General features: G+C 37.3%; 1 protein-coding gene across 1 annotated transcript in view; it reads left to right on the top strand.

Moving 5' to 3' along the window:
* Nucleotides 1-24489, top strand: part of OVCH1 (ovochymase 1) — an 89658-nt gene extending 65169 nt beyond the window's left edge. Inside the window, exons 17-22 of the mRNA XM_032268574.1 lie at nt 4919-5075; nt 5381-5470; nt 9295-9519; nt 14179-14304; nt 21655-21790; nt 22399-24489. Coding sequence (XP_032124465.1) covers nt 4919-5075; nt 5381-5470; nt 9295-9519; nt 14179-14304; nt 21655-21790; nt 22399-22537 — 873 coding nt within the window. The 3' untranslated portion in view covers nt 22538-24489. The remainder of the gene's footprint in view (nt 1-4918; nt 5076-5380; nt 5471-9294; nt 9520-14178; nt 14305-21654; nt 21791-22398) is intronic.
* Nucleotides 24490-27084: the final 2595 nt, after the last annotated feature.

Below are 27084 nucleotides of genomic sequence, written 5' to 3' on the forward strand. Positions count from 1 at the left end.
CTGCTGTCTGCTAGAGTACGTAAATGTTATCTGATAAAAATCACAAAAGTAGTCTGAACTAATGTGTTAATTCTTCCCTTTAGGCCATTGTAGGATTTGAGGGATGGCTTTTCTTTCTTCAACAAGAAAATCACAACTAAGTCTGTTGTCTTTTACATATTTGACAGCAACTAACATTACAGTGTGAACTGTTTGTGTGGAAAGAAAAAGAATTTGAGAGGGTCTTAGAAAGGTTGATGTCACAGGTGACCTCAATATCATGATCTCAGTTGTCACTTATTTTCTCAGTTATATACAACTGTCACTTTGGCTGCAGCATGACCAAATTTACTGCCCATATATGGGAAGAAAACTAGAAGCTGAGATTCTAATAAATATGACTAGCTTTCTATTACAAAGTACACTGAGTTACTAAAAGGGTGACTTTAGAAACTTGCTTTGGTAAAATAGTCTCTAATATTTCTATCAGGTAATTGATGTTTATTCTCTTGTGTATCCTTATAGATAATAGACCTGCTAATGTGCCTTCTCATTCAGGGAGATAGGCATAATAATACTGGAATGCAGAGACATGCTGTTTTCAGATATGCAATGTAGTATCCTGCTGTTCTTTGCTAACTGGATTTCAGATTTTTTATTCTAGTTTCTTTTTTAATTTTTAATTGTGTGGGTATATAGTAGGTGTATATATTTATAGGGGACATGAGATTTTCATACAGCTGTACAAGGAATAATAATCACATAGGGTAAATGGTGTGTATATCATTTGTATTACAGACAATCTAATCATACTATTTTATTTTTAAATGTGCAATTAAATTATTATAGGCTATAGTTACTCTGTTTTGCTATCAAATACTAGATTTTTTCATTCTATTTTTTTTTTTTGTACCCATTAATCATCCCCACTTCCCTATACTCACCCACTACACTTCCCAGCCTCTGGAAACCATTTTTCTCTACTATCTCCATGAGCTATATTGTTTTGGTTTTTGGCTCCCACAAGTAAATGAGAACATGCAAAGTTTGTCTTTCTGTGCTGGGCTTATTTCACTTCACATAATGACCTCCAGCTCCATCCATGTTGTTGGAAATGATAGGATCTCATTCTTGTGTATGGCTGAGTAGTACTCCATTGTGTATATGCACCACATTTTCTTTATGTTTATCTGTTGAGGGATACTTAGGCTGCTTCCAAATCTTGGCCATTGTGAATAGTGTTGCAATAAACATGGGGGTGCAGATAACTTTTCAATATCTTGATTTCCTTTCTCTTGGGCATATACCTAGGAGTAGGATTGTTATATCAATTGTATTTATATTATTTTTTGAGGAAAGTCCACATTATTCTCTATAGTGGTTGTACTAATTGACATTCTCATCAATAGTATACATGGGTTCTCTTTTTTTCCATATCCTTGTAAGCATTTGTTATTGCCTGTCTTTTGGATAAAAGCCATTTTAACTGAGGTGAGAAAATATCTCAACATAGTTTTGATTTGCATTTCTCCCATCAATGATGTTGGGCACCTTTTCATATACCGGTTTGCCATTTGTATGTCTTCTTTTGAGAAATGTCTATTCAGAGTTTTTGTCCATTATTAAAATCAGATTATTAGATTTTTCTATAGAGTTATTTGAGCTCCTTATGTATTCTGGTTATTAATCTCTTGTCAGATGAGTACTTTGTAGAAAGGTTGTCTTTTGGCTTTGTTTCCTTTGCAGTGCAGAAGCTTTTTAACATATGATCCCATTTGTCCATTTTTTCTTTGGTTACCTGTGCCTGTGAGGTATTACTAAAGAAATCTTTGTCCAGTTCAATGTCCTGGAAAGTTTCCTCAATGTTTTCTTTTATTAGTTTCATAGTTTGAGGTCTGAGATTTGAGTCTTTAATCCATTTTGATTTGATTTTTGCAAATGGTGAGAAATAGGGGTCTACTTTCATTCTTCTGTATAAGGATATCTGGTTTTCCCAGCACCATTTATCGAAGCAACTGTCCTTTCCCCAGTGTATTTTTTGGTACCTTTGACAAAAAATGAGTTCACTGTAGATGTATGGATTTATTTCTGGGTTTTCTACTCTGTTCCATTGTTCTACAAGTCTGTTTTTATGCAAGTACTGTACTGTTTTGATTACTATAGCTTTGTAGTATAATTTGAAGTCAGGTAATGTGATTCTTCCAATTCTGTTCTTTTTGTTCAGGACGGCTTGGCTATTCGGAGTCTTTTGTAGTCCCATATAAATTTTATGATTATTTTTTCTATTTCTTTGAAGAATGTCATTGCTATTTTTTCTAACTTCTTTTCATCTGCAAAGTCATAGATCTCTGTCTTCACAGAATAATATATGTCCTCAGCCACATTGGTTGCTTTCTAACCTCCCAAGTGGCCGTGTCTTGACTGTCTTAGAGGCTTAGCCAAGATATATCTTTTTCATAAAATGTTCATCCAGGTTTTTGGAAAGCTGGCTCCTTGTCATCCTTTATGTATAGCTCAACTGTTATTGAAACTGCATACACATACATGCACATGTAAGACAAATATATACCTACCTTTATTCTCTACATTCACTCTGAGTATTTCCTTTATAGCTACTGTTACCATCTTATTTGCTTATACTCTGTCTTACTTGGTATGTCTGGCTCACAGCATTGAATAATTTTTTAATAAAGAATGTTCATTTGTTTGCTGAATATTTACCATGGGCTACACCATATGATAAGCAAAAAGAGATAAACTAGACAGGTTTCCTGTAATATGGAATGTTTGTAATTGCCTGAAAAATTATGTATTGGCTATATGTTGGTACTGAAAAAAATCAATGATTTTAAAAAAACAAAACACTTGCCTAGATATATCAGACAATTGTCCAACTGGAAGGGGGTCTTAAGTATAATCATTATGTGAAAAAATTAGGCCCAGAAGAAATGATAATTGTTCTACATTACAGAATTTAACAGAAGAAACCTTAAGTTGGGAAAAAGGAAATACAGTAATGTGTTTTTTTCCCAACTTAAGGTTTCTTCTGTTAAATTCTTTATATAAAATAGATGTTTCAAATGTGTTCCATCAACATAATTTATCTTATAAGAAGACAAAGGACTTAGTTTGGTCCTAAATACATTTGTGTCCATTCACTTCCTACAAAAGACCTGATTAAAAATTGGAAAGCCTACTCTAAAAAAAAATGAAAATCCCATGTATTAAGGCTTGCTTTGATGCATATAGTTTATAAAATTTCACTGTAAATTAAGCAAACCTTTACTTAGCATGTATTATGGGCTGCGTATTGTGGTAGGTTTCCTGGGATACAAAGTTGAATAAGATGCAGTGCTTACCGTCAAATGGGCACATGTTGTAAATAGTAATAGACATTAACAAGGGCACCTATTGTGCTGCCATTGATTTTCACATTGAACCTGAAGAGACATGTAGATGTTAGTGCTAATTAATAGATGACTATGTGTGATGTACATAGTTTGGTTCCCTTAATAACAATACCACTGTTTTCTTCAAAATTTCTTTCTGCTTATAATTTGTCCATTTAAACAATGCAAATATTGAGAGGAATATTAAAGAGAGACACTTCCATCTACATGAACTTCTTGGTGCTTTTGGGTGGCATTTTACCTTTTGAAATGTGTTTAATCATGACCAAAGCAGCCGTATCTAAGACCATAAAAATAATTAACTGTAAGTTAAATTTCTATGTGTCTTTCCTTGAATTCAGTAATTGTATAAGCTAACTACTAGCCTTGTTTAAGGTAGTTCCATTAATAAACATTTATCAGTTTGGTGGAAAGGAAAGAACACTGAATTTTAGCAGGTGACATGGGCTCAGATTTTACTGCTACTACTACCTGTGTGTGTGAAATAGGACAGATCACTTATTTCTCTAATTAAAATTTTTCACATCTAATATCCCAGGAAGTTAAATTAGCTTGGCCTTTAAATTTTTTGATATTGTGTAACTTTGGAATCTGCAAGTAAGCAAAAATAAAATTGTAATACTAGAATTAAAATACTTTTTTTGAGAGAGAGTTTTGCTCTGTCACTCAGGCTGTAGTGCAGTGGTGTCATTTCAACTTACCACAACTTCCACCTCCCAGGTTCAAGTGATTCTCCTGCCTCCACCTCCTGAGCAGCTGGACAGGTGCACCACCATGCCTGACTAATTTTTGTACTTTTAGTAGAGATGGGGTTTCACCATGTTGGTCAGGCTGATCTCAAACTACTGACCTCATGATCCACCCACCTCAGCCTCCCAAAGTGCTGGGATTACAAGGGTGAGCCAACTCACCAAGCCATGAATATCTTTTAATAGATATAAATCAACGTCTAAGTTTTTTTCACCTCACCATCAACACCCTACTTTCTCTGTATGTCGTAACTCTACACTTCGATCTGAATAGATTGTGTCAAGAGTGACCAGTGATAGGGAAAACATTACCTATAGAGTTTATCACCCAATGATCCTAACCCAACTTTCAAAAAGAAAAAAAAAGAAAGTCCATTTCTTGTGTTGAATTCATTTGAGCACTGTGCAGTTTTCTAAGTAAATTTTTATTTTAAAAAGATGTAGCTTGAAATCTTAAATATTACAGTTTTACTAATTGATATCATTTAAAGACTATGTCCTTCTGATGGGGCTGGGAAGACTTAGTAATTGTTTTCTCATTTTGTGAGTTAGGCTTTTTCTTCACCCTGGAATCCAATTACCATCTGATTGTTCATAAATTTTGTTTCCTTTTGCAAAACAGTGAATACATACTATGTAAAGATGCAAATTGACAAAGACCAAATCTTTAAGAAATTAAACACATTACAAATATATTATTAATCATTCTTCTTCTAAAAATTAAAAGCAGGAGCTTTAGATTAAAGCAGTTTTCTGGAACATGTTTTCTTGGTGTTTCAGGGAGACTCTGGTGGACCACTAGTATGTAGACATGAAAATGGTCCCTTTGTCCTCTATGGCATTGTCAGCTGGGGAGCTGGCTGTGTCCAGCCATGGAAGCCGGGTATATTTGCCAGGGTGATGGTCTTCTTGGACTGGATCCAATCCAAAATCAATGGTAAGTTGTTTTCAGATGTTACTAAAACAATACCTCTTTCTTTAGAGTGGGTTTGGGAACAGTGAGTGTGGTATAAATTAACATGAAAGAGAAAACCATAGAGTCGAATTTCATTTAGTTACTAAACACACTAAAATGCAAGATTCTGCAAAATAAGTTCTCTCATTTGTAGAGTTAGAGTAAAACCGACTTTTCCCAAAGCTGCCTTAATCCTGGATTTCTTTTGGTAGTGGCTGTTTTGATGCCAACTATATTTTGTCCTCAGGCTTTCATCTTTATTTTTAACATGTTCTCCCCAAATACAGGTCCTGCTTCACTTCAGACAAATAAGTGCAAAACCTTAAAACAACAATTGCCACTGCCCACACCTTCGCCAGACAGTGCATCTTGGCCAGGTAATAAATGTTCACATTATCCCATTAATACTTTCAGCAAGAATTTGGCAAAAAGCATCATCTATGTAGCTTTGCTAAATTTTTTGTGGAACCGTATAATCTCTGTGTTTTCCTTCTGGTTGGTAGTTTTTGCTGAAAGTGGGGGTAGTTATTATGATTGCTGGAGATCATTTCCAACCCAAAGCTAGACCTGTTGCAGGTTTTTTAAAAGTCTTGTGGTTGTGAACAAGTGCTTGAAAATTGGAGAATTATACAATTATTTTAAACTCTGAGCTGTTTACTTCTACTTGAACCAAAGTCCTTCTATATGCAAGTATCTTGCTAGGTAAAGAATCTGGGTATAAGATGACCAAGACTGGCATCAGCATTAGAATTTTTCTTAATTCTTCCACAGTTCCCACTGTTTGTTGGATAATAGGATTTGATTTTTAGTCTAAACTAACAGCAATTGGAGGATTAGAAATCTGTAATAGACTTGTAGAAAGATAGAAGTTCTATTTTATTTATTCATTCCTTTATTTAGAGACAGAGTCCTGCTCTGTTGCCCAGGCTGGAGTGCAGTGGTGCAATCTCAGCTCACAGCAACTTCTGTCTCCTGGGTTCAAGCAATTCTCCTGCCTCAGCCTCCAGAGTAGCTGGGATTACAGATGCCCACTACGACGCTGGCTAATTTTCTGTATTTTTAGTAGAGACAGGGTTTCACTGTGTTAGCCAGGATGGCCTCCACCTCCTGACCTCATGATCTGCCTGCCTTGGCCTCCCAAAGTGCTGAGATTACAGGCATGAGCCACCACACCTGGCTGGAAGTTCTATTTTATTAGCACTCTTGGTTTCCAAATCGTCAGTCTTTCCTTTGTTACCCACGTTTTCCCCTTCCCCGATATACTCAACCATAGTAAACAACTAGGAAGAGTTGAAAGAAAATGTAAGATAAAAAGTAGAATTGCAAGAGTGATGACTTTGAGTAGAGGAAAGAAGATGGGATCTAGTGCCCAAAAGGAGGGGATGGTCTTAGATAGGAGCAAAGTACATTTCATCTGTGGTTAATGGATGGAAGGCAGGATCTTGAGGGTACCTGCGTGGGTGTTTTATTCTTCTGTTTATTGACCTTTTTTTTTTTTTTTTTTTTTAGCAGATGAAAGGAGGGGTTGTGCAAGAAAGTTTGATTTTTAGGAGAAAAAAGGATGAAATGTTTTTCTAGAAAATGCCATAGTGAATAGAAAGATATAGTAGGATTGCTGGGGAGCATAAAGGCCCCCTGTGATGAATGATCATAAATTGAGAGAAGAAAACAGAACGCCTCCAGTTAGCTTAGTTGTATATTTTCCTCTGGAGACACAGAGGTACAGAGTAGGTCGAGCATGGATTTAATCAAAGTGGAGTGTTCCCCAGTATGTGAGGGTAACAAGGGAATTCAAAGTGTATGTGAAGAAGTGGTTGAAATGATGGATCATTGGAATTTAGGATAGGTAAGAAGTGAAATAATGATGAGAGATTTGTTTGGGACAAAGGTAAGGTGGTAGAATAGGTAAATTATGGTCCCAAAATGTGGAAGGGGTATTAAGGGAGGCTGAAAAGATGGAAGATTGTGGTTGGAGAAAATGGTTCCTGAAACTGAGATTACAGAAGGCTTCGAGTTACTGCTATTGATCAAGTGTTTAAGGGCTGATCATAAGGATAAGTGTCTGAGGTCAGGTGCAAGACAAGATCATTGGAGGAAAGTTGAGGAGCTGGAAACTTGAGTGCTGGAATCATCATGTGTATAGTGATTGAAATCAGAAAGAACTATGACAAAAGTGTTGGAGAAAATGACTGCTAAAACCTTCCAGGAATGATGAGTGGACGAAGGACCATTTGTCTGGCAACACGAGTCAAAGAGTAAAAGATATGTAGAGTAGGTTAAAAGTAAATCTGGACTTGGGATTGAGACAGAGAGTGGACTAAAAACTATTGATTTCAATGGACTGAGTTAAATGAATGAATTCAGTGAGTGCCTAAATAGGTTAATCCATGTAATGCACTTAGAACAAGGAGGGTCTGATCCAAGATAAGGGTTCATAAATGGTGATGACAGTGCCATCTAATGTATTTTTTGAATGATCTCAATCAGGCTGTTAGAAAATGAACATTGTGGCCGGGTGCAGTGGTTCATGCCTGTAATCCCAGCACTTTGGGAGACCAAGGCTGGCAGGTCCCAAGGTCAGGAGTCTGAGACCAGTCTGGCCAATACAGTGAAACCCTGTCTCTACTAAAAATACACAAAAGTAGCTGAGTGTAGTGGTGTGTGCCTGTAAGCCCAGCTACATGGGAGGCTGAGGCAGGAGAATCACATGAACCCAGGAGGCAGAGGCTGCAGTGAGCCGAGATCGCACCATTGCACTCCAGCCTGGATGACAGTGCGAGTCCATCTCAAAGCAAACAAAAAGAACATTGTTAAAATGTAAAGAAATTGTTTCTCCTTTATATACGTTCAGAAATAGTTACGCATGCCAAATAACTTTGAAAGTTCTATATACGAAAGGGTCTTGCTTTGTTTTCATTCTATGATTATTTTAGGTGACAGATTGTTAGGACCATGCCACATTTAACACCCACCCACTCCTGCCACTTACTTTTTACACTGGAGAATTAATGAATCTTGGCAATGCTTTCTTCAGATTGTTACTCCCATTTATAAAAAGTCTTGACTTGTTGGTAATTCATGGCTCTATGTGATTTCCAGTCAGATTTGTCACAGAGGATTCCTATAGAGAGGGAGAAAAACTAAGAAGATTAGAAAGACAGGTTGGGGCCAGGTGGAAAGATCTTGCAAGCTGGACTATGTTAGTTGCTTTCAGCAGGAAAACAACTTGATTTTTTGTTTTATACACCATTCCCAGATGGTAGGGCATAGTGAGGGAAGATTATAGACTGAAAGATCATTTAGTTTACTATTATATCAAAACAGTAAATATCTGATTATATTCTTGTAGCCATATAAAAAAGAGGACTAACAAAGAAATGGCACAGAACCAAACAATGGACTAGAATGCTAAAGTTTTGTAGCACTTCATTTGCCTTATTCCACTTTTCACTTCTCCTGTTAATAAAAGCATGTTTACGTACCTCCTCCTCAGTTACTGTATTAATTCCTCTAGGACAGACCATGCATAGTAATGTATGTATTCACTAATACATACATTAAAATATGAACATAGAATATTTCTTTTTAATTTCTCAGAAAGTTTTTGTCAAAGCAATAGACATAAGGAAGAAGAGAGAGTTAAGGAGGAAGCCCAGATGAGGACGTAAGAGAAGATGGTTGCTGAGTCAGTGGGTCAGGAAAAAACTGGCATCCAAACTGCAGCAGGTGTCATGAAGGTCCAAAAGGGGCCTTAGACTTAGCAAGCTGAAGAAGTGAGACATCTCAATATATCCAGCAAATGATCTTTTTCATGACCTCAGTCACAAGTTCAAATGAATGTAATCATTTGCCCCAGCAAGCTCAGCTAATTTAGTGAAGCTTTTAGGACAGGTCTTCAGATGCATCGCAAAGAAGGAAAGAAATGAAAACCTGCTGGGAACTGTGTATCTTCTAAGAAACTTAAAAAATTCATTAAAAATTAATTTAAAATAATTGGGATATAAATTCTACCCCTATAATATATTACTTCAAGAAAATAAGGCACATTAAATGGAATTTTTTTAACAGAATAATTTGTAACTGACAGAAACAAAGTCTCAACTTTCTTCTTGCAAGCCTAGGTTTTTCAGTCTTATGACAGAAGTTTTTTACTTTGCCTTGTTTATGTTGGTGCCTGGTGTCTATGTGTTCTGAATTGCAGGTTGTTGCTCTGAAGCAGAGCTAGAAAAGCTCAGAGGATTTTTTCCCATTCCACAATATCCACTGAATTACAGCGGAAGACTGGAACGTTCTTGGGTGCTCCGAGTTTCACCAAGCAATATAGCGAAATTTACCATTGAGTATCTGTCACTCCTGGGGTCTCCTGTGTGTCGAAACTCAGTTCTAATTATTTCTGAAGACCAACCCAGGAAGAGAAAGATGGCAGGTAATCCTTCCTGACATATAAACTTGGTGCTAGGAGTCTTGTCCATGTAGGCAGCTTATGATCAGGAGTGAGTCTGACTTGGTAATAATGCCACCAAGATGTTGATCCATGTAATAGGAATGCTTTTTCCTTGCAAGCAACCTTAACGTTTTCTTCTTTTAAAAAATTATACTTTTAAGTTCTGGGATACATGTGCGAAATGTGCAGGTATTTCTCCTAATGCTATCCCTCCCAAAGTCCTCATGTTCTCATTGTTCAACTCCCACTTATGAGTGAGAACATGAGGTGTTTTGTTTTCTGTTCCTGTGTTAGTTTGCTGAGAATGATGATTTCCAGCTTCATTCATGTCCCTGCAAAGGACATGAACTCATCCTTTTTTATGGCTTCAGAGTATTCCATGGTGTAAATGTGCCACACTTTCTTTTTCCAGTCTATCATTAATGGACATTTGGGTTGGTTCCAAGTCCAAGTCTTTGCTATTGTAAATAGTGCTGCAATAAACATGTGTGCATTGTCTTTATAGTAGAATGATTTATAATCCTTTGGGTATATACTTAGTAATGGGATTGCTGGGCCAAATGGTATTTCTAGTTCTAGATCCTTGAGGAATTACCACATTGTCTTCCACAATGTTGAACTAATTTACACTCTCACCAACAGTGTCCTGCTTCTCCACATCCTCTCTAGTATCTGTTGTTTCCTAACTTTTTAATGATCGCCATTCTAACTGGCATGAGATGGCATCTTGTTGTGGTTTTGATTTGCGTTTCTCTAATGACCAATCATGATGAGCTTTTTTTCATGTTCGTTGTTCACATAAATGTCTTCTGTTCATATCCTTCAACCACTTTTTGATGGGGTTGTTTTTTCTTGTAAATTTATATTAAGTTCCTTTTAGATTCTGGATATTAGTCCTTTGTCTGATGGTTAGATTGCAAAAATTTTCTCTCATTCTGTAGGTTGCCTATTCACTCTGATGATAGTTTCTTTTGCTGTGCAGAAGCTTTTTAATTTAATTAGATCCCATCAGTCTATTTTGGCTTTTGTTGCCACTGCTTTTGGTATTTTAGTTATGAAATCTTTGCCCATGCCTATGTCCTGAATGCTATTGCCTAGGTTTTCTTCTAGGGTTTTTATGCCTCCAGCTTTGTTCTTCTAGCTTAGGATTGTCTTGGCTATCCAGGCTCTTTTTTCACGAGCATTCCTATACACCAATAACAGACAAACAGACAGCCAAATCATGAATGAACTCCCATTCACAATTGTACAATCTAATTTAGACCACAGTGACACGATTAATTAGCCTATCTGCTTGGCACATATTCCCCCTAGAATCAGATCACCTCCTTCATCCCCCTTGATTAAAACTGCTCCAGGTCTTCTTGCACCTGGAATAAAATTCACACTCCCTGGAAGAGTCCTTCTCCATCAGCTCATGGCTCCCAATACGTCTCATTCTCACCTTAGGGCCATTGTCTGTCTATTTCCAGCACTTCAAAGAGCTCTTTCTCATCCTCGTGCTTCATGTCCTTCAATTATTGATAGAATATTACCTTCTTAATGAAACCAACCTTGACTGATGTAAGTTACATCACACCCCTGCTTCCATACCTCTCATTTCCCTTTACTTAGAGCAGTTATCTTCTAACACTGGGGTCTCCAACCCAGTACCAACTTATGGCCTATTAGGAATTCAGACACCCGTGAGCAACGGACAAGCATTATCACCTGAACTTTGCCTCCTGTTAGTGGCAGCATTAGGTTCTCATAGGAATGTGAACTGCACATGCAAGGGATGTAGGATATGTGCTCCTTATGAGAATCTAATGCCTGATGATCTGAGATGGAACAGTTTCATCCCAAAACCATCCCTCCCACTGTTTGTGGAAAAATAGTCTCACACAAACCCGGTTCCTGGTGCCAAAAAGTTTGGGATCCTGGGTTAAAAGGTTAGAATCTAACACATTATGATTTTTTTCCATGATTATGGTTTATCTGTATCTTCCCTATTGAATGTGAGTTTCGTGAGAGCCGTAACTTTTGCCTGTTTATATCAAGAAGCCCTGGTGCCTAGAGCATGCCTGACATATTGAAGACACTTCATAAATAAGTGAACAAGAGAATAGTCACCTCCTCAAAGAGGGCTCTTCAGTCCAAAGTAGCATCTTCCATTCCTTCCCACAGTCATTGTCTGTTACATTGGCTTTCATTTCATCAGTAGTTTTGATCTCTCTGTGAAACCATCTTCATTTACCTAAAATGAAAGCTTCGTGAGAGCAGAGAGCTTGCCATCTGTTCCTTTCTCTATATTTCAAAATGAGGTCAACACCTAAGAACTTGGAATATTTTCTTTTTCATACATTTATGCTGAGTTTTTTTGTGTAAAGTTTCGTTAAATTACTCGTCAGAAAGGCTATCTTAATTTTCACTACCATTAGCAGTGCCTAGGATCGTCTTTCACCATGCCCAAAAACTAATATGTCAATTTAATAGGGAATTTTCCTTTAAAAGTAATCATTAATGGAGATAATTTCTTTTTTGCTTTTGTTTTTATTGGTCTTAAGATATTGTCTCCCTAGGTTGCCCAGGCTGGCCTTGAATTCCTAGGCTCAAAAGATTCTCCTAGCTCAGTTTCCCAAACACCTGGCATGTGTTACTGTGTACAGCTTGTTTTTTAAAAAAATTGCCATTATCTTTTATTTTTAAAATTTGAGTATTCTTTTTATTGCTTTATAATACAAAGATATTTTTCCTTTATCACATTTATTCTTAATGTGTATTCTTAATGTTGTCATTATGTTTATCCTTAATGCTTTTCTTTGTCATTAATTTGTTCTTTTTTAAATTTTATTTATTTTTTTGAGACAGAGCCTCACTTTGTCACCGGGCGCCAGGCTGGAGTACAGTGGCACAATCTCGTCTCACTGCAACCTCAGCCTCCCGATTAGCTGGGACTACAGGTGCACGCCACCAAGCCCAGCTAACTTTTGTATTTTTTTGGTAGAGACGGGGTTTCACCATGTTGGCCAGGATGGCCTCGATCTCTTGACCTTGTGATCCGCCCACCTCGGCCTCCCAAAGTGCTGGGATTACAGGCTTGAGCCACTGTGCCCGGCCCATTAATTTGTTTTTAATGCTTATTCTTGGTATTGTCATTTGCCTTTGTGTTATATTAATATACAATTTTTAATTTATTTGTTTAAATCTATCCATACATGTCTTTGATCTTTGAATTTTATCTTGTTGCTTTCATGCTTAAAAATTCATTCTCCATTCTGAGGTCAGAACCTTTAATTTAAAAAAGACTTTTAAAATCATGCTGAAATATATTTTTTCATATGGTAAAGTGACTCTATACCTGCCTCCTTTAAAAAAATAAGTCTTTTTTTCTCCATTGATAGCACTACATCTATAAGACCCATTTTCTGGGGAAACTTGACTTTATCATTATTACCTATTGAAAACCATGCTTGACTTCATTGTAGATTAACTGAGGAAGCCCTATAATTTTCCAACCTAAGAATTCTTTAATTTTAGAAACAGTCAGCTTGAACCTTGTGGAATTGCTCTGTTCCTTCAGATTATGGCTAGCAGAACATCAAGACTGTAATGGAAATATTATCCTTTACTTAAGTTGTATAGCATTCTTTACTGTAAAAGGCTTTCTTCCTGTTAAATGTAGCAATTCATTTAAGTTACATTCACTTTTATTTGCTACAAATAAATATTAGGTCATTCTTCACATAGCATTTCACCACCATATACTTTAAAATGCCAATGAATGCTTTTTCTTTTCTCTTTCTTGGCTCTAAGCACTCCCTCCTTTCATCCCTACAAATATTTGTGAAATACCTACTATGGGCCAGGGACTGAGTCATCTTGGTTCTGATGATCCAGTAATGAAAAAAACTTTTCTGCCCTTATCAAGCTTATATTCTAGCAGGGAAAAGATACATAATAAGTTAAATCTATGCTATCTTAGATGGAAGAACTAAGGAGAAAAGAAGTACCTCAGATAAAGGTGCCACATAGTTGTATGTAGTACAATCAGCAGATACCTTTCTGAGCAGGTGACATTTAAATAAATATTACAAAATGACACTGAATTATTCTTAATGTAGAAGAGTTTGATCCTAAGAAATTCACAGGTTCTTTCCACACATGCTTAATCATCCCTCTGAATCATTTTAGAATTATGATTATAATTTTCCCCTCTATCTTTTTGACTTAGGTTCTCAAAGCAATCAATAGAAGACTGATTATAGGGAAATAATAAATTTCCAGGGAGACATTTTTTCCATCATAGATCTTCATGGTGAGATATTTTTAATAATAGGTTACTTTTCTAGGAGAAAAAGGGCACAACGGTCATTTTAAAGATAAAATAATTTACTACCTACTGTACTTCAGGAAGTGCTGTAACATAGTAGATTATGATGGATATCAGATACATGGACCCAAGGTGAAGATCCTAGCTTCCCATCCCACTAATTTGTCACTTTGGGTGAGTCACTTGTGTTCTAGAGTCCTGTTTCCTCATTTTACAGAATAGAATCAATTCCTAACTTGTGGGTTAAATTAAGTGCGCTGCCTAAAATATAGAAACTGCTCTAAAATTTGCATTCTTATTTTTTACTAGAGTTTACCTTTTTAACCTAGGTGGATTATGTGGGAGACGACTTTACCCAATGACTTTCACGAGTCCTGGACCGCTGGTGAGGGTGACATTCCATTCCCTTGCACAAGGTGCATTTGGCTTAAGCTGTATTGTCTTCAAAGTCCTAGGTATTTGGTTATTTTATAAACTTGTAAAGGTTAAAATAAATACTACTGTATTTATGACTATTTTAAATGCATACAGGATTTTGAAAGAAATTGTGTTTCTGTGGGGAAATAAGTATATGTTTGAAAGCAAAATCTAAGTCACCTAATATTTGATCAGGTTCAAAAGGGAAACTGCTCAATGGATAACTTGATTGAATTGTATATGATTTCTGAAAATGGCCAAGATAACGTTGGTTGCAAGATAACTTTTGGCTGTGGTTGTGATTTTATACCACAAGGAATGTTTTCTGCAGCAGTAATTCTCGTGGCTCAGAAGATTAAGTTTTGAAAACCACACAAATATTAGATTCTAGCACTATAAGTGTAAATGATATAATTCAGAGTTTACAGATTGAACTCTGGAACATGTAATTAGTTTTTTTTTTTTATTCTTGATGTAGAAAACTGAAAGCAAGTTTTCCCCCTTGACACCTAAAAGCATTGCTAATAATGTATTTCCCTAGACCTGTGTATACTGTACACTTGGGAAAAGTTAAATGCGTAATAAAATATTTGTATCATATGAAAATTTTCTCTTGGAAGAATATATTAAGAATGTTGCCTTCAGATGGAATTAGGCAGTTAACAGGTATTCTCTATAGTTGTTCCCTATAATCATCTTTCATAGAACCAAGGCTATGTCAGAGATCATTCTGGGAGATGTGTTTGTTTCCTACATCTTTTGAATATTTAAGATGGAGGGATTTTTCAGTGAAATGAACCACCTCCCAATAATTACTTGCTTTCCTAGGACAATTAGGGAATAGAGCTGCTATAGGACGCCTGTTTAAAAATTGGTTTTCAGGGGGAAAATACAAGATGGCCGAAAGGAACAGCTCTGGAGTGCAGTTACCAGCAAGAACAACGAAGAAGGTGACTGCCTACCACATTTCCAAACAAATTTTCACTGCCCATAGACCAGGAGATTCCCGAGCCAAAAAGCGCCACATGTTTTCAGCATGGCAGTTTCAGCTGCTGCCAGCTTGGTGCACAGAAAGTCACACAAATCTGGGCAGCCGTTTCAGCTGGCACCTCGAATACCTGGGAGACAGAGCCTCCTGTTGAACTGAAAGGGAGGGGGCAGAGACAGGGAACCAGGCAATCTGGCTCTGCAGGTACCACCCCCACAAAACAAGCAATCTGAAATGCTCTGGATTAAGAATTTTCCAGGAAGCTCAGCTGGACCCATGAGGGTCCAGCTCAGTGTTGGGGAAAGGCGACCACCACTACCAAGGCAGTTCACACAGCAGCTGGGCAGACCCTGTGGCAGCTCAGCAACACCTCTGCTGGCAGACTAACTAGACTACTCCATGTGGGGCAGGGCATCTATGAAAAAAGGCAGCAGCATGATAGGAACTTATAAATAAAGCTGACCTTCCTAGGACAGAGTACTGGGAAAAGAGGCGGTTATGAGTTCCACTGCAGCAGACTTAAAAGCACCTGCTCAGCATCTCTGCATAGAACAATGGAGATCCCAGCACAGTACTTGAGCTCCTATAAGGGACAGACTGTCTCCTTAAGCAGCTCCCTGACCCCCATATACCCAAAGGGACACCTCATAAAGGAGAGCTCAGGCTGACATCTGGCAGGTACCCTTCTGGGACAAAGATAACAGAAGAAGAAACTAGCAGCCACCCATACTGTTCTGCAGCCCCAACAGTTGATCCCCAGGTAAGCAGGGTCTGGAGTGGACCTCCAGCCATCCTGCAGCAGAGGGGCCTGTTAGAAGGAAAACTAAGAAACAGAAAAAAATAACTTTGTCATCAACTAAAAGGACGTCCACTCAGAGACCACATCTGAAAGTCAACAACTACCAAGACCACAGGTAGATAAAGCCACTAAGATGGGAAGAAACTAGTGCAAAAATGATGAAAACACCACAAACCAGAATGCCTGCCCTCCACCAAGGGATCACAACTCCTCACCAGCTCGGGATCAAAGATGGATGGAGAATGAATCTGATGAATTGACAGAAACAGGCTTCAGAAGGCGGGAAATAACAAATTCCTCAGAGCTAAAAGAACATGTGCTAACCCAAGGCAAAGAAACTAAGAACCAAGAAAAAAGGTTAGATGAGATGCTAACTAGAATAAACAGCTTAGAGAAGAATGTAAACGACTTGATGGAGCTGAAAAACACAGCACAAGAACTTCAAACAGCATACACAAGTTTCAATAGCCAAATTGTTCAAGCAGAAGAAGGAATATCAGAGATTGAAGATCAACTCAATGAATTAAAGCAAGAAGGCAAGAATAGAGGAAAAAAGAGTGAAAAGAAAGGAACAATGTCTCCAAGAAATATGGGATTATGTGAAAAGACCTAATCTACGTTTGACAGGTGTACCTGAATGTGGCAGAGAGAATGAATCCAAGCTGCAAAACACTCTTCAGGATATTATCCAGGAGAACTTCCCCAACCTAGCAAGCCACGCCACAATTCAAGCCAGGAAATACAGAGAACACCACAAAGATATTCCTCAAGAAGAGCAACCCCAAAGCACATAATCATCAGATTCACCAGGGTTGAAATGAAGGAAAAAATGCTATGGGCAGCCAGAGAAAAAGGTTGAGTTACCCACAAAGAAAAGCCCATCAGTCTCACAGTTGATCTCTTGGCAGAAACCCTACAAGCCAGAAGAGATTGAGGGCCAATATTCAACATCATTACAGAAAAGGACTTTCAACCTAGAATTTCATATCCAGCCAAATAAGCACCATAAGCAAATGAGAAAGAAAATCATTTATGGACAAGCAATTGTTTAGAGATTTTTTCACCACCAGGCCTGCCTTACAAGAGCTCCTGAAAGAAGCACTAAACAAGGAAAGAAACAACCGGTACCAGCCACTACAAAAACGTACCAAATGGTGAAGACCACTGACACAATGAAAAAAATGTGTCAACTAACAGGAAAAACATCCAGCTAGCATCAAAAGGGCAGGATCTCACTCATAGGCAGGTGTTGAACAATGAGAACACATGGACACAGGGAGGGGAGCACTACACACTGGGGTCAGTTGGGGGTAAATAGGGGAGGGACGGTGGGGGGTGGGGACCTGGGGAGAGATAGCAAGGGGAGAGATGCCAGATGTAGGTGATGGGGAGGAAGGCAGCAAATCACGCTGCCACGTGTGTACCTATGCAACAATCTTGCATGTTCCTCACATGTACCCCAAAACCTAAAATGCAATAAAATAAATGGGGGGAAAAAAAGGGCAGGATCAAAATCACATATAACAATATTAACCTTAAATGTAAATGGGCTAAATGCCCCAATCAAAGACATAGACTTGGCAAGTTGGATAAAAAGTCAAGACCCATGACTGTGCTGTATGCAGGAAATCCATCTCACGTGCAAGGACACACATAGGCTCAAAATAAAGAGATGGAGGATGATTTATCAATCAAATGGAGAGCAAAAAAAAAAAAAAAGCGGTTTTAATCCTACTCTCTGATAAAATGGACTTTAAACCAACAAAGATAAAAAGAGACAAAGAAGGGCATTACATAATGGTAAAAGGATCAATGCATCAAGAAGAGCTAATGATCCTAAATATATATATAACCAATACAGGAGTACCCAGGTACATAAAACAAGTTCTTAATGACCTACAAAGAGACTTAGACTCCCAAACAATAATATTGGTAGACTTTAACACTCCACTGTCAATATTAGATCCATGAGACAGAAATTAACAAGGATATCCAGAACTTGAACTCAGGTCTGAACCAAGTGGACCTAATAGACATCGACAAAAATCTCTACCCCAAATCCACAGAATATACATTCTTCTCAGCACCGCATGACACCTACTCTAAAATTGACCACATAATTGAAAGTAAATCACTCCTCAGCAAATGCAAAAGAATGGAAATCATAAACATTCTCTCAGACCACAGGGCAATCAAGTTAGAATTCAGAATTAAGACACTAACTCAGAACCGCACCGCTTCATGGAAACTGAACAACTGGCTCCTGAATGTCCACTGGATAAACAATGAAATGAAGGCAGAAATAAAGATGTTCTTTGCAACCAATGAGAATGAAGACAAAAGGTACCAGCATCTCTGGGACACATTTAAAGCAGTGTCTAGAGGGAAATTTATAGCAATAAATGCCCACATGAGAAGCAAGGATATGACACTATTGTCAAAATTGAAAGAGCTAGAGGAGCAAGATCAAAAAAACTCAAAAGCTAGCATAAGACAAGAAATAACTAAGAGCAGAACTGAAGGAGATAGAGACATAAAAAACTCTTCAAAAAATCAATAAATCCAGGAGCTGGTTTTTTGAAACAAACAATAAAATAGACCACTAGCCAGATTAATAAAAAAGAAAAGGGAGAAGAATCAAATAGATGCAATAAAAAGCAATAAAGGGGATATCACCACTGTTTCTACAGAAATACAAACTACAATCAGAGATTACTACAAACAACTCTATGCACATAAACCAGTAAACCTGGAAGAAATGGATAAATTCCTGGAATCTTGCATCCTCCCAAGCCTAAACCAGGAAGAAGTTGAAACCTTGAACAGACCAATAACAAGGGCTGAAGTTGAGGCAGCAATTAACAGCCTACCAACCAAAAAAAGTCTAGGTCCAGATGGGTTCACAGCTGAATTCTACCAGATGTACAAAAAGGAGCTGGTATCATTCCTTCTGAAACTATTGCAAACAATCCAAAAAGAAGGAATCCTTCCCAAATCATTTTATGAGACCATCCTGATACCAAAACCCGGCAGAGACTCAACAAAAAAAGAGAACTTCAGGCCAATATCCATGATGAACATAGATGCAACAATCTTCAATAAAATACTGGCAAAGCAATTGCAACAGTACATCAAAAAGCTTATCCATCATGATCAACTAGGCCTTATCCTGGGGATGCCAGGCTGGTTCAACATACACAAGTCTGTAAACATAATCTACCTCATAAACAGAACCAAAGACAAAAACCACATGATTATCTCAATAGATGCAGAGAAGGCCTTCTACAAAATTGAACAGCACTTTATGCTAAAAACTTTCAACAAACTAGGTATAGAAGGAACCTATCTCAAAACAATAAAAGCTATTTATGACAAATCTACAGCCAACATCATACTGAATGGGCAAAAACTGGAAGCATTCCCTTTGAAATCTGGCACTAGGCAAGGATGCCCTCTATCATCACTCCTATTCTATATAGTATTGGAAGTTCTAGCCAGAGCAATTTGGCAAGAAAACAAAAGAAAGAGTATTCAATTAGGAAATGAGGAAGTCAAATGATCTCTATTTGCAGATGACATTATTGTATATTTGGAAGACCCTATCATCTCAGCCCCAAATCTCCTGAAACTGATAAGCAACTTCAGCAAAGTCTCAGGATACAAAATCAGTGTGCAGAAATCACAAGCATTTCTATACACCAATAACAGACTAACAGAGCCAAATCATGAGCAAACTCCCATTCACAATTGCTATAAAAGGAACAAAATACCTAGGAATACAACTAACAAAGGACGTACTACCTCTTCAAGGAGAACTACAAGCCACTGCTCAACGAAATAAGAGAGGACACAAACAGATGGAGAAACATTCCATCCTCATAGTTAGGAAGAATCAATATCGTGAAAATGGCCATAGTTCCCAAAGTAATTTATAGATTGAATGCTATCCCCATCAAGCTACCGATGACCTTCTTCACGCAACTGGAAAAATCCACCTTAAACTTCATATGGAACCAAAAAAGAATTCGCATAGCCAAGACAATCCTAAGCAAAAAGAACAAAGCTGGAGACATCATGCTACCTGATTTCAAACTATGCTACAAGGCTATAGTAATCAAAACAGCATGGTACTGGTACCAAAACAGATATAAAACAATGGAACAGAACAGAGGCCCTGGAGGCAATGCCACACATCTACAACCATCTGATCTTTGACAAACCTGACAAAAACAAACAATGGGGAAACGACGCCCTGTTTAATAAATGGTGTTGGGAAAACTGGCTAGCAGTGTGCAGAAAGCAGAAACTAGACCGCTTCCTGACACCTTACACTAAAATTAACTCCAAATGGATTAAAGACTTAAACATAAGACCTAACATCATAAACACCCTAGAAGATAAACCTAGGCAAAACCATTCAGGACACAGGCATAGGCAAGGACTTCATGACCAAAACACCATAAGCACTGACAACAAAAGCCAAAATAGACAAATGGGACCTAATTAAACTCTAGAGCATCTGTACAGCAAAAGAAGCAATCATTAGGGTGAACCAGCAACCAACAGAATGGGAAAAAAGTTTTGCAATCTACCCATCTGACAAAGGGCTAATATCCAGAATCTACAAAGAACTAAAACAGATTTACAAGAAAAAAACAAACCCATCCAAAAGTAGGAGAAGTATATGAACAGACACTCTTCAAAAGAAGACACATATAAGGCCAACATACATATGAAAAAATGCTCATCATCACTGATTATTATAGAAATGCAAATCAAAACCACATTGAGCTACCACCTCATGCCAGTTGGAATGGTGATTAAAAAATCTTGAGACAACAGATGCTGGAGAGGATGTGGAGAAATAGGAACACTTTTACACTGTTGGTGGGAGTGTAAACTAGTTCAACCATTGTTGAAGACAGTATGGTGATTCCGCAAGGACCTAGAAATAGAAATTCCATTTGACCCAGCGTATACCCAAAGGATTAATACCAAAGGATTATTCTCAAAGGATTATAAATCATTCTACTATAAAGGGCATATACCCAAAGGATTATAAATCATTCTATTATAAAGACACATACACAAGTATGTTCATAGCGGCACTGTTCACAATAGCAAGGACCTTGAACCAAACCAAATGCCCATCTAGATAGACTAGACAAGGAAAATGTGGCACATATACACCCTGGAATACTATGCCACCATAAAAAATGAGTTTGTGTCCTCTGTAGGGACATGGATGAATCTGGAAACCATCATTCTCAGCAAACTGACACAAGAACAGAAAATCAAACACTGCATGTTCTCGCTCATAGGGGGGTAATGAACAATGAGAACACATGGGCACAGGGAGGGAAGCATCACACACAGGGGTCTGTTGGGGGGGAAAGGGAGGGACAACAGGATGAGTGGGGATGTCAGGGAGGGATAACAGGGGGAGAAATGCAAGATGTAGGTGACGGGGGGATGGAGGCAGCAAACCACCTTGCCATGTGTGTACCTATGCAACAATCCTGCATGATCAGCACATGTACCCCAGAACCTAAAGTACAGTAAAAAAAAGTTTCTCATTTTTTCTGCTTCCTGTTCTTCTAGGTCCAAAAGACAGTAAAATAACCAGACTTCCCCAAAGTTCAAACAGAGAGCATTTGGTCCCTTGTGAGAATGTTCTTCTGACTAAGCCAGCAGGGATCATGCAGATCCTAAGAAATTCTCACAGAACTACTATGAGGTAAGGAATGAATGTTTATTACAATGGAAGAAGTGTGTGGAAAAAAATCAGTTGACTGACCTAAACATTTGGTATTTGCTTAAAATATTATTCTTCACCTCTTTTCAATAAAAAATAGACTCTTAGGTAACCACTCATCTGTGGCCTTTAATATGGAAACAACACAAAACAATGTAAGAATGTTCTTGTGGGTAAATTGTACTTTCTCAAATCTCTACAAAGAATGTTGGAGACTGATAAAATGTATGTAAAATATTTGGGCACATAGTAGATAATAAATGGTTTGTGGGAATTTGGGGCAAATTCTGGCACATGTAGGTCCTTCAGATCTTATACATATTCAATCAGAATATAAAACAATACACCCAATTAGTCAACCTTTCATCAAAATGTATGAACTTTACAAATTTTGGCAAATTAGGTATTAGGTATTTTAAAGTTGGTATAATTTAAAGTACAAATCTTTTTCTCTCACAACCATAACAAAACCAACACAAAAGCTAACTCTCACTGAGAGTCAATAACATTGATGCATTAATTTCTGAGCAAAATAACAAAGCATTCTGTTTGGAAATCATTTGACTTTGTTTCTTTCATCTATGCCTTAGTTGCCAATGGAGGTTAGTAGCACCTTTAAATCACGTTATTCAGCTTAATATTATCAACTGCCCAATGAAGCTAACATCTTTGGTCTGTCAAGGATATCTGCATGTTTACAAAGGATTTGGACCAGGAAAAAATTACTAGGTAACTAATTTCCCATGAAGCACTATGCTACTGATTTTTTCTTTCATAAAACTTGTTTAGATTGTTTTATATTCACTATATGGCTCACATGTGACATACACTAGAGTCTTATCTGATGTTGAAATAGACTTACTGTTAAACTTTTGTCAGATTTAAAATTAAGATATAAAATCCTCTCAGTGGTTTAGTTAAAAACAAAATGCAACAACGTTTCTTACATGGATCACACCTAGATAAAATTTGCTCAGAAATACTAAAAATAAAGAATGAGTGAAGCAGTTTTAGACAAAAAAAGAGGAAAATTAATACTATATGTTAATAAGTCAAAATAATCACAGCAAAAGACATTACATGAGCTTATCAATTGGTGGTAGTTAGAAACCTGGTTACTGTGACTTAAACTCATAACTTTCAAAGAGAAACCCAGAGTAATGCAGATGCACTGCTAGTTCAACAATTGAACTCCACCAGCACTAAAGGTACTTTGATTATTTTGGCTTTTCCTAATGGTTGCATAATGGTTATTTCATCTCTCATCATCACATTGAAGGAAGAAGGGGAAGGGAGGGTTATCCCTATTAGAAAAACAAACATGTTTCCAGGAATTCTGTAGCCTACTTAAATCTCTGGCCAGAATCGTCACATGGCCATGCCTGACCGGAGGGTGACTAGAGAGAAGAGAAATGGAAGAGGATTTGGGGTGGTCAACCAACATTTCTGGACACCATGGGATATAGAAGTCCACAGCTCTAGAATCTGATGGTCCTTCATCCATATCTCAGTTCTACCATATACTAGTTCAGTGATTTTGGGAATTATCTCAAATCTTTCTAAGACTCAATTTCTTCATTTGTGAGATGAGACACCCCACCACCATGCACACTATGGTCTATGAATTCCCAGTTTACTTAATCAAGGATACATATATGTGATGAAGTAAAAGCCCAGAGAAGGAGGATGTATGGCATTTTGCTGGCCTTTGCCTTCCTAAGGAGGACCCAGATACCAGTGTCGTCTCTATGCAGGTAGGATCCTTTCAGGGTGAGCAAAAAAAGCCAACTGCTAAACCGCTGTCTTTTTTATTCTTCAGATTTACAATACCATCCTAGAAGTAGGCGCACTAAGAATCTTTATGTTTCTATCTAGGAGAATGTTGATGAGCACTGAGCTTTCTTGGTTCCTAAGCCAATTTAGCACCAAGAAGACCACAGATTCTTGTGGGGAGACTGCAGTATCTATGAAAATAATGTATACTTCTACCGTTCTTGCCATACAGAACTGATACCATGCACTGCCTCATGAGGTTGTTTTGAGAATTAAATAAGAGAAGACATGTTAATCTCTAAGAAATCAAGCTTGTGTTATATTTGGATTATAAATATTTATTCTGATTCCTGTTCTTAAAATTGTGCTGCTTGGAGGAAAAGTTTAGACTGTTTTCCTATTGCCTCTTCTGTGGTGTCAGGGCACACAAAGATTGGAAAAACAAAGAAATGAAGAAGATGGCAGGGAAGGAAGAGAACATTAGCAATGTCAGTTATTACTTATAATGTTAATTTCATGACTATTTCAATTTCTCTAAATAAGGTTTATAAGCTCTGGGGTAGAAGGAAGAAAAAAGTATCTCTCTTCTACCCATCTATCCAGAAGAACAAATCCTGTGATCAGAAGTTGAGAACTTAGTCCAACCTCTCGGTAGAGGAGAGGGACTGGAAATTGACTTAATTGCCAATTGCCAATGCTGTGATTGATCATGTCTATGTAATGAAACCCCCATAAAACCCCAAAAGGAGAGCATTCAGAGAGTTGAGTTTGTGAACACAGAGTGCTGGGAGGGTGGTGTACCCAGAAGGAACATTGAAGCTCTGTGCCCAGCCTCCATATCTTGCCCTATATGTCTTTTGTTTGACTGTTCCTGAATTATATCCTTTGTAATAAATTGGTGAACACAAGTGAAAGTGTTTCCCTGAATTTTGTGAGTTGTTTTAGTAAATTACCAAACCTGAGGAAGGGATAGTGGGAACCTCTGATTTATTGCCAGTCAGTCAGTAGCACATGTGACAACCTGGACTTGCAATTGGCATCTGAAGTGGGGAGTGAGGGCAGTCTGTGAAACTGAGCTCTTAACCTGTGCCGTTTGTGCTAACCCAAGGTAGATAATGTCAGAATGGAATTGAATTGTAAGATACCCAGGTGTTATAGGGGAAGAAATCCCATACATCTTGGTGTCAGAGGTGAAGTACTGAGAGTAGCAATAGTTGTAGTAGAGGTAGATATTATTCCTTTAGTTGGTGCAGAGAAGTTGCTTTTATTTTTTCTCAGACCATCTTAGGTTCATTGACTGGAACTCTGGCAATGATACTGACAAAAGACAGATTAAAAATAGAAAAACTGGATTTTACTAGCACGTGTATTATGCTTATATGGAAAAACTCAGTGGTGAGTAACTCAAAGAAGTGATTAGAACCTGAGCTTATATAACACCTTAACAAAGGAACAATACTGAGAGCAGTGACAACATAAAGGGATAGGACTTTGAGCTTCTAGAGGTGGCATACTGTAGGAAGGTGAATATACTGGGGACAGTTGTAGAAAACAAAAGTTACTTTAGAAGGATTTGTTATGTAGATTCCTCCAGTGCCACCTCTGGGCTGATAAGAGTCTAGATTTGTCTCTAATTAAGAATTGTTCTGCCTTTTCTAGTGGAGACAGTGGGAGGACAGAGAGTTTTGCTTGTGTCTACATTTTTTTTTTTCAATTGTCTTCCGCTCAAAATCATCCTTGTATCAGAGTGGTATACTCAAAACCACCTCTGGGTTAAGTCAATACTTGACCTCAGCAGATAATTTGATAAACATTTGACAGAACCAAGTAAGATTTATCCCAAGAACACAAGGGTAATTGAACATTAAAATGTATTACATATCAAGATTTCCTAATTTAAAGTTAAAAAATAGATACAAATTACAAAAGCCATATAACTAGAAATAACCCTAAAATTTGAGATTTATTGTTCAAACTATGAAACTTTATTATGGTATGGGTGTGGACAGACACAAAGATTTGTATAGATTAAAGTACTATATTCCAAAACTGAAAGATATAACTCATATTAATTCAACACAAATTAATTTAGAAATCTGTTTTCCAATTAAATCTGAATGGAATTTTTTCCTGGAGGGATGAAGAGGAAATTAAAAAGCAACTCTAAAGTTTATCCTGTAAAATAAATAGCACTAGCTGAAAATCTCTTGGGGAAAGAAAGACAAAATGCATAAGGTAGAATCGCTCTGTCAGATATGAAAGTATACTTTAAAACAATGGTAATTAAAACTATCAGAAGAAACATGATTGAAAATAGTTTAGAAGGAGAAAATTTAAAATTATTGTATGTGATCAGTTTGGCATTACCACTCAGAAAATGTATAAAATTATTCTTCACATCATGCAACAGCTGATGAAGGAATAGTTTTCCTAAGGCATTTAAAGTGGAAACTATTGGTAAACATATGGAGAAGGACTTTCTCATATAAAAGCAGTAGAAGAAACAAATTATCAGTAAGTTCCTGTGTAATTAAAAACTCCTTACCAACCAAATGGAGAGCAAAAATAAATAAATAAAAAGCAGGAGTTGCAATTCTCGCCTCTGATAAAATAGACTTCAAGGCAACCAAGATCAAAAGAGTCAAAGAAGGACATTACACAGTGGTAAAAGGATCAATGCAACAAGAAGAGCTAACGATCCTAAATATATATGCACCCAATACAGGAGCACCCAGATACATAAGGCAAGTTCTTAATGACTTATAAAGACACTTAGACTCCCACACAATAATAGTGGGAGACTTTAACATCACATTGTCAATGTTAGACAGATCAACGAGACAGAAAATTAACAAGGATATCCAGGACTTGAACTCAGACCCGGAACAAGTAAACTTAATAAACATTTACAGAACTCTCCACCCCAAATCCACAAAATACACATTCTTATCAGTACCACATCACACCTACTCTAAAAGTGACTACATAATTGGAAGTAAATCACTCCTCAATAATTGCATAGCATTTCACAGGTTTAAATGAAATATTGTTTGGCTGTTTGTTAAAACAACAACAGCAACAGAAAAAAAACTCCTCTGCATCAACAGAAACAAAACTAAAAGGTGAATACATGGGATTTTCAACAATGCTGAGAAAAGTTTGAAGTAATTAATATAAGTGTTTACAGATCGATAATAGAAAAGCTAAAATCTGTCAAGTATTTAGGCCCTAGATACCTTTGACTTAGTCTTGATTAAAGTTAAACCAGAGATCCTGAGCCTTCTGTTTTCCACTTATTTTTCAAAAGAAAGACACACGATTGACCCAACTGTTTTTGAGAACACAAAACACAGGATTAACCATTAGCCACTTTTGATAGATAAGAAAGATTAGTGAATATTTACATACCAGTTACTATACAATCTAAATTAAATCTCTTGTTTCTTGTCACAGTGAAATTGATTCTCTGGCCATCTCTTTACTAAAGAGGGCAAAGTTTTCCT

The sequence above is a fragment of the Sapajus apella genome, unplaced genomic scaffold, assembly GCF_009761245.1.
Source record: "Sapajus apella isolate SASKATOON/1434 unplaced genomic scaffold, GSC_monkey_1.0 scaffold183, whole genome shotgun sequence".
Taxonomy (NCBI): Eukaryota; Metazoa; Chordata; class Mammalia; order Primates; family Cebidae; genus Sapajus; species Sapajus apella.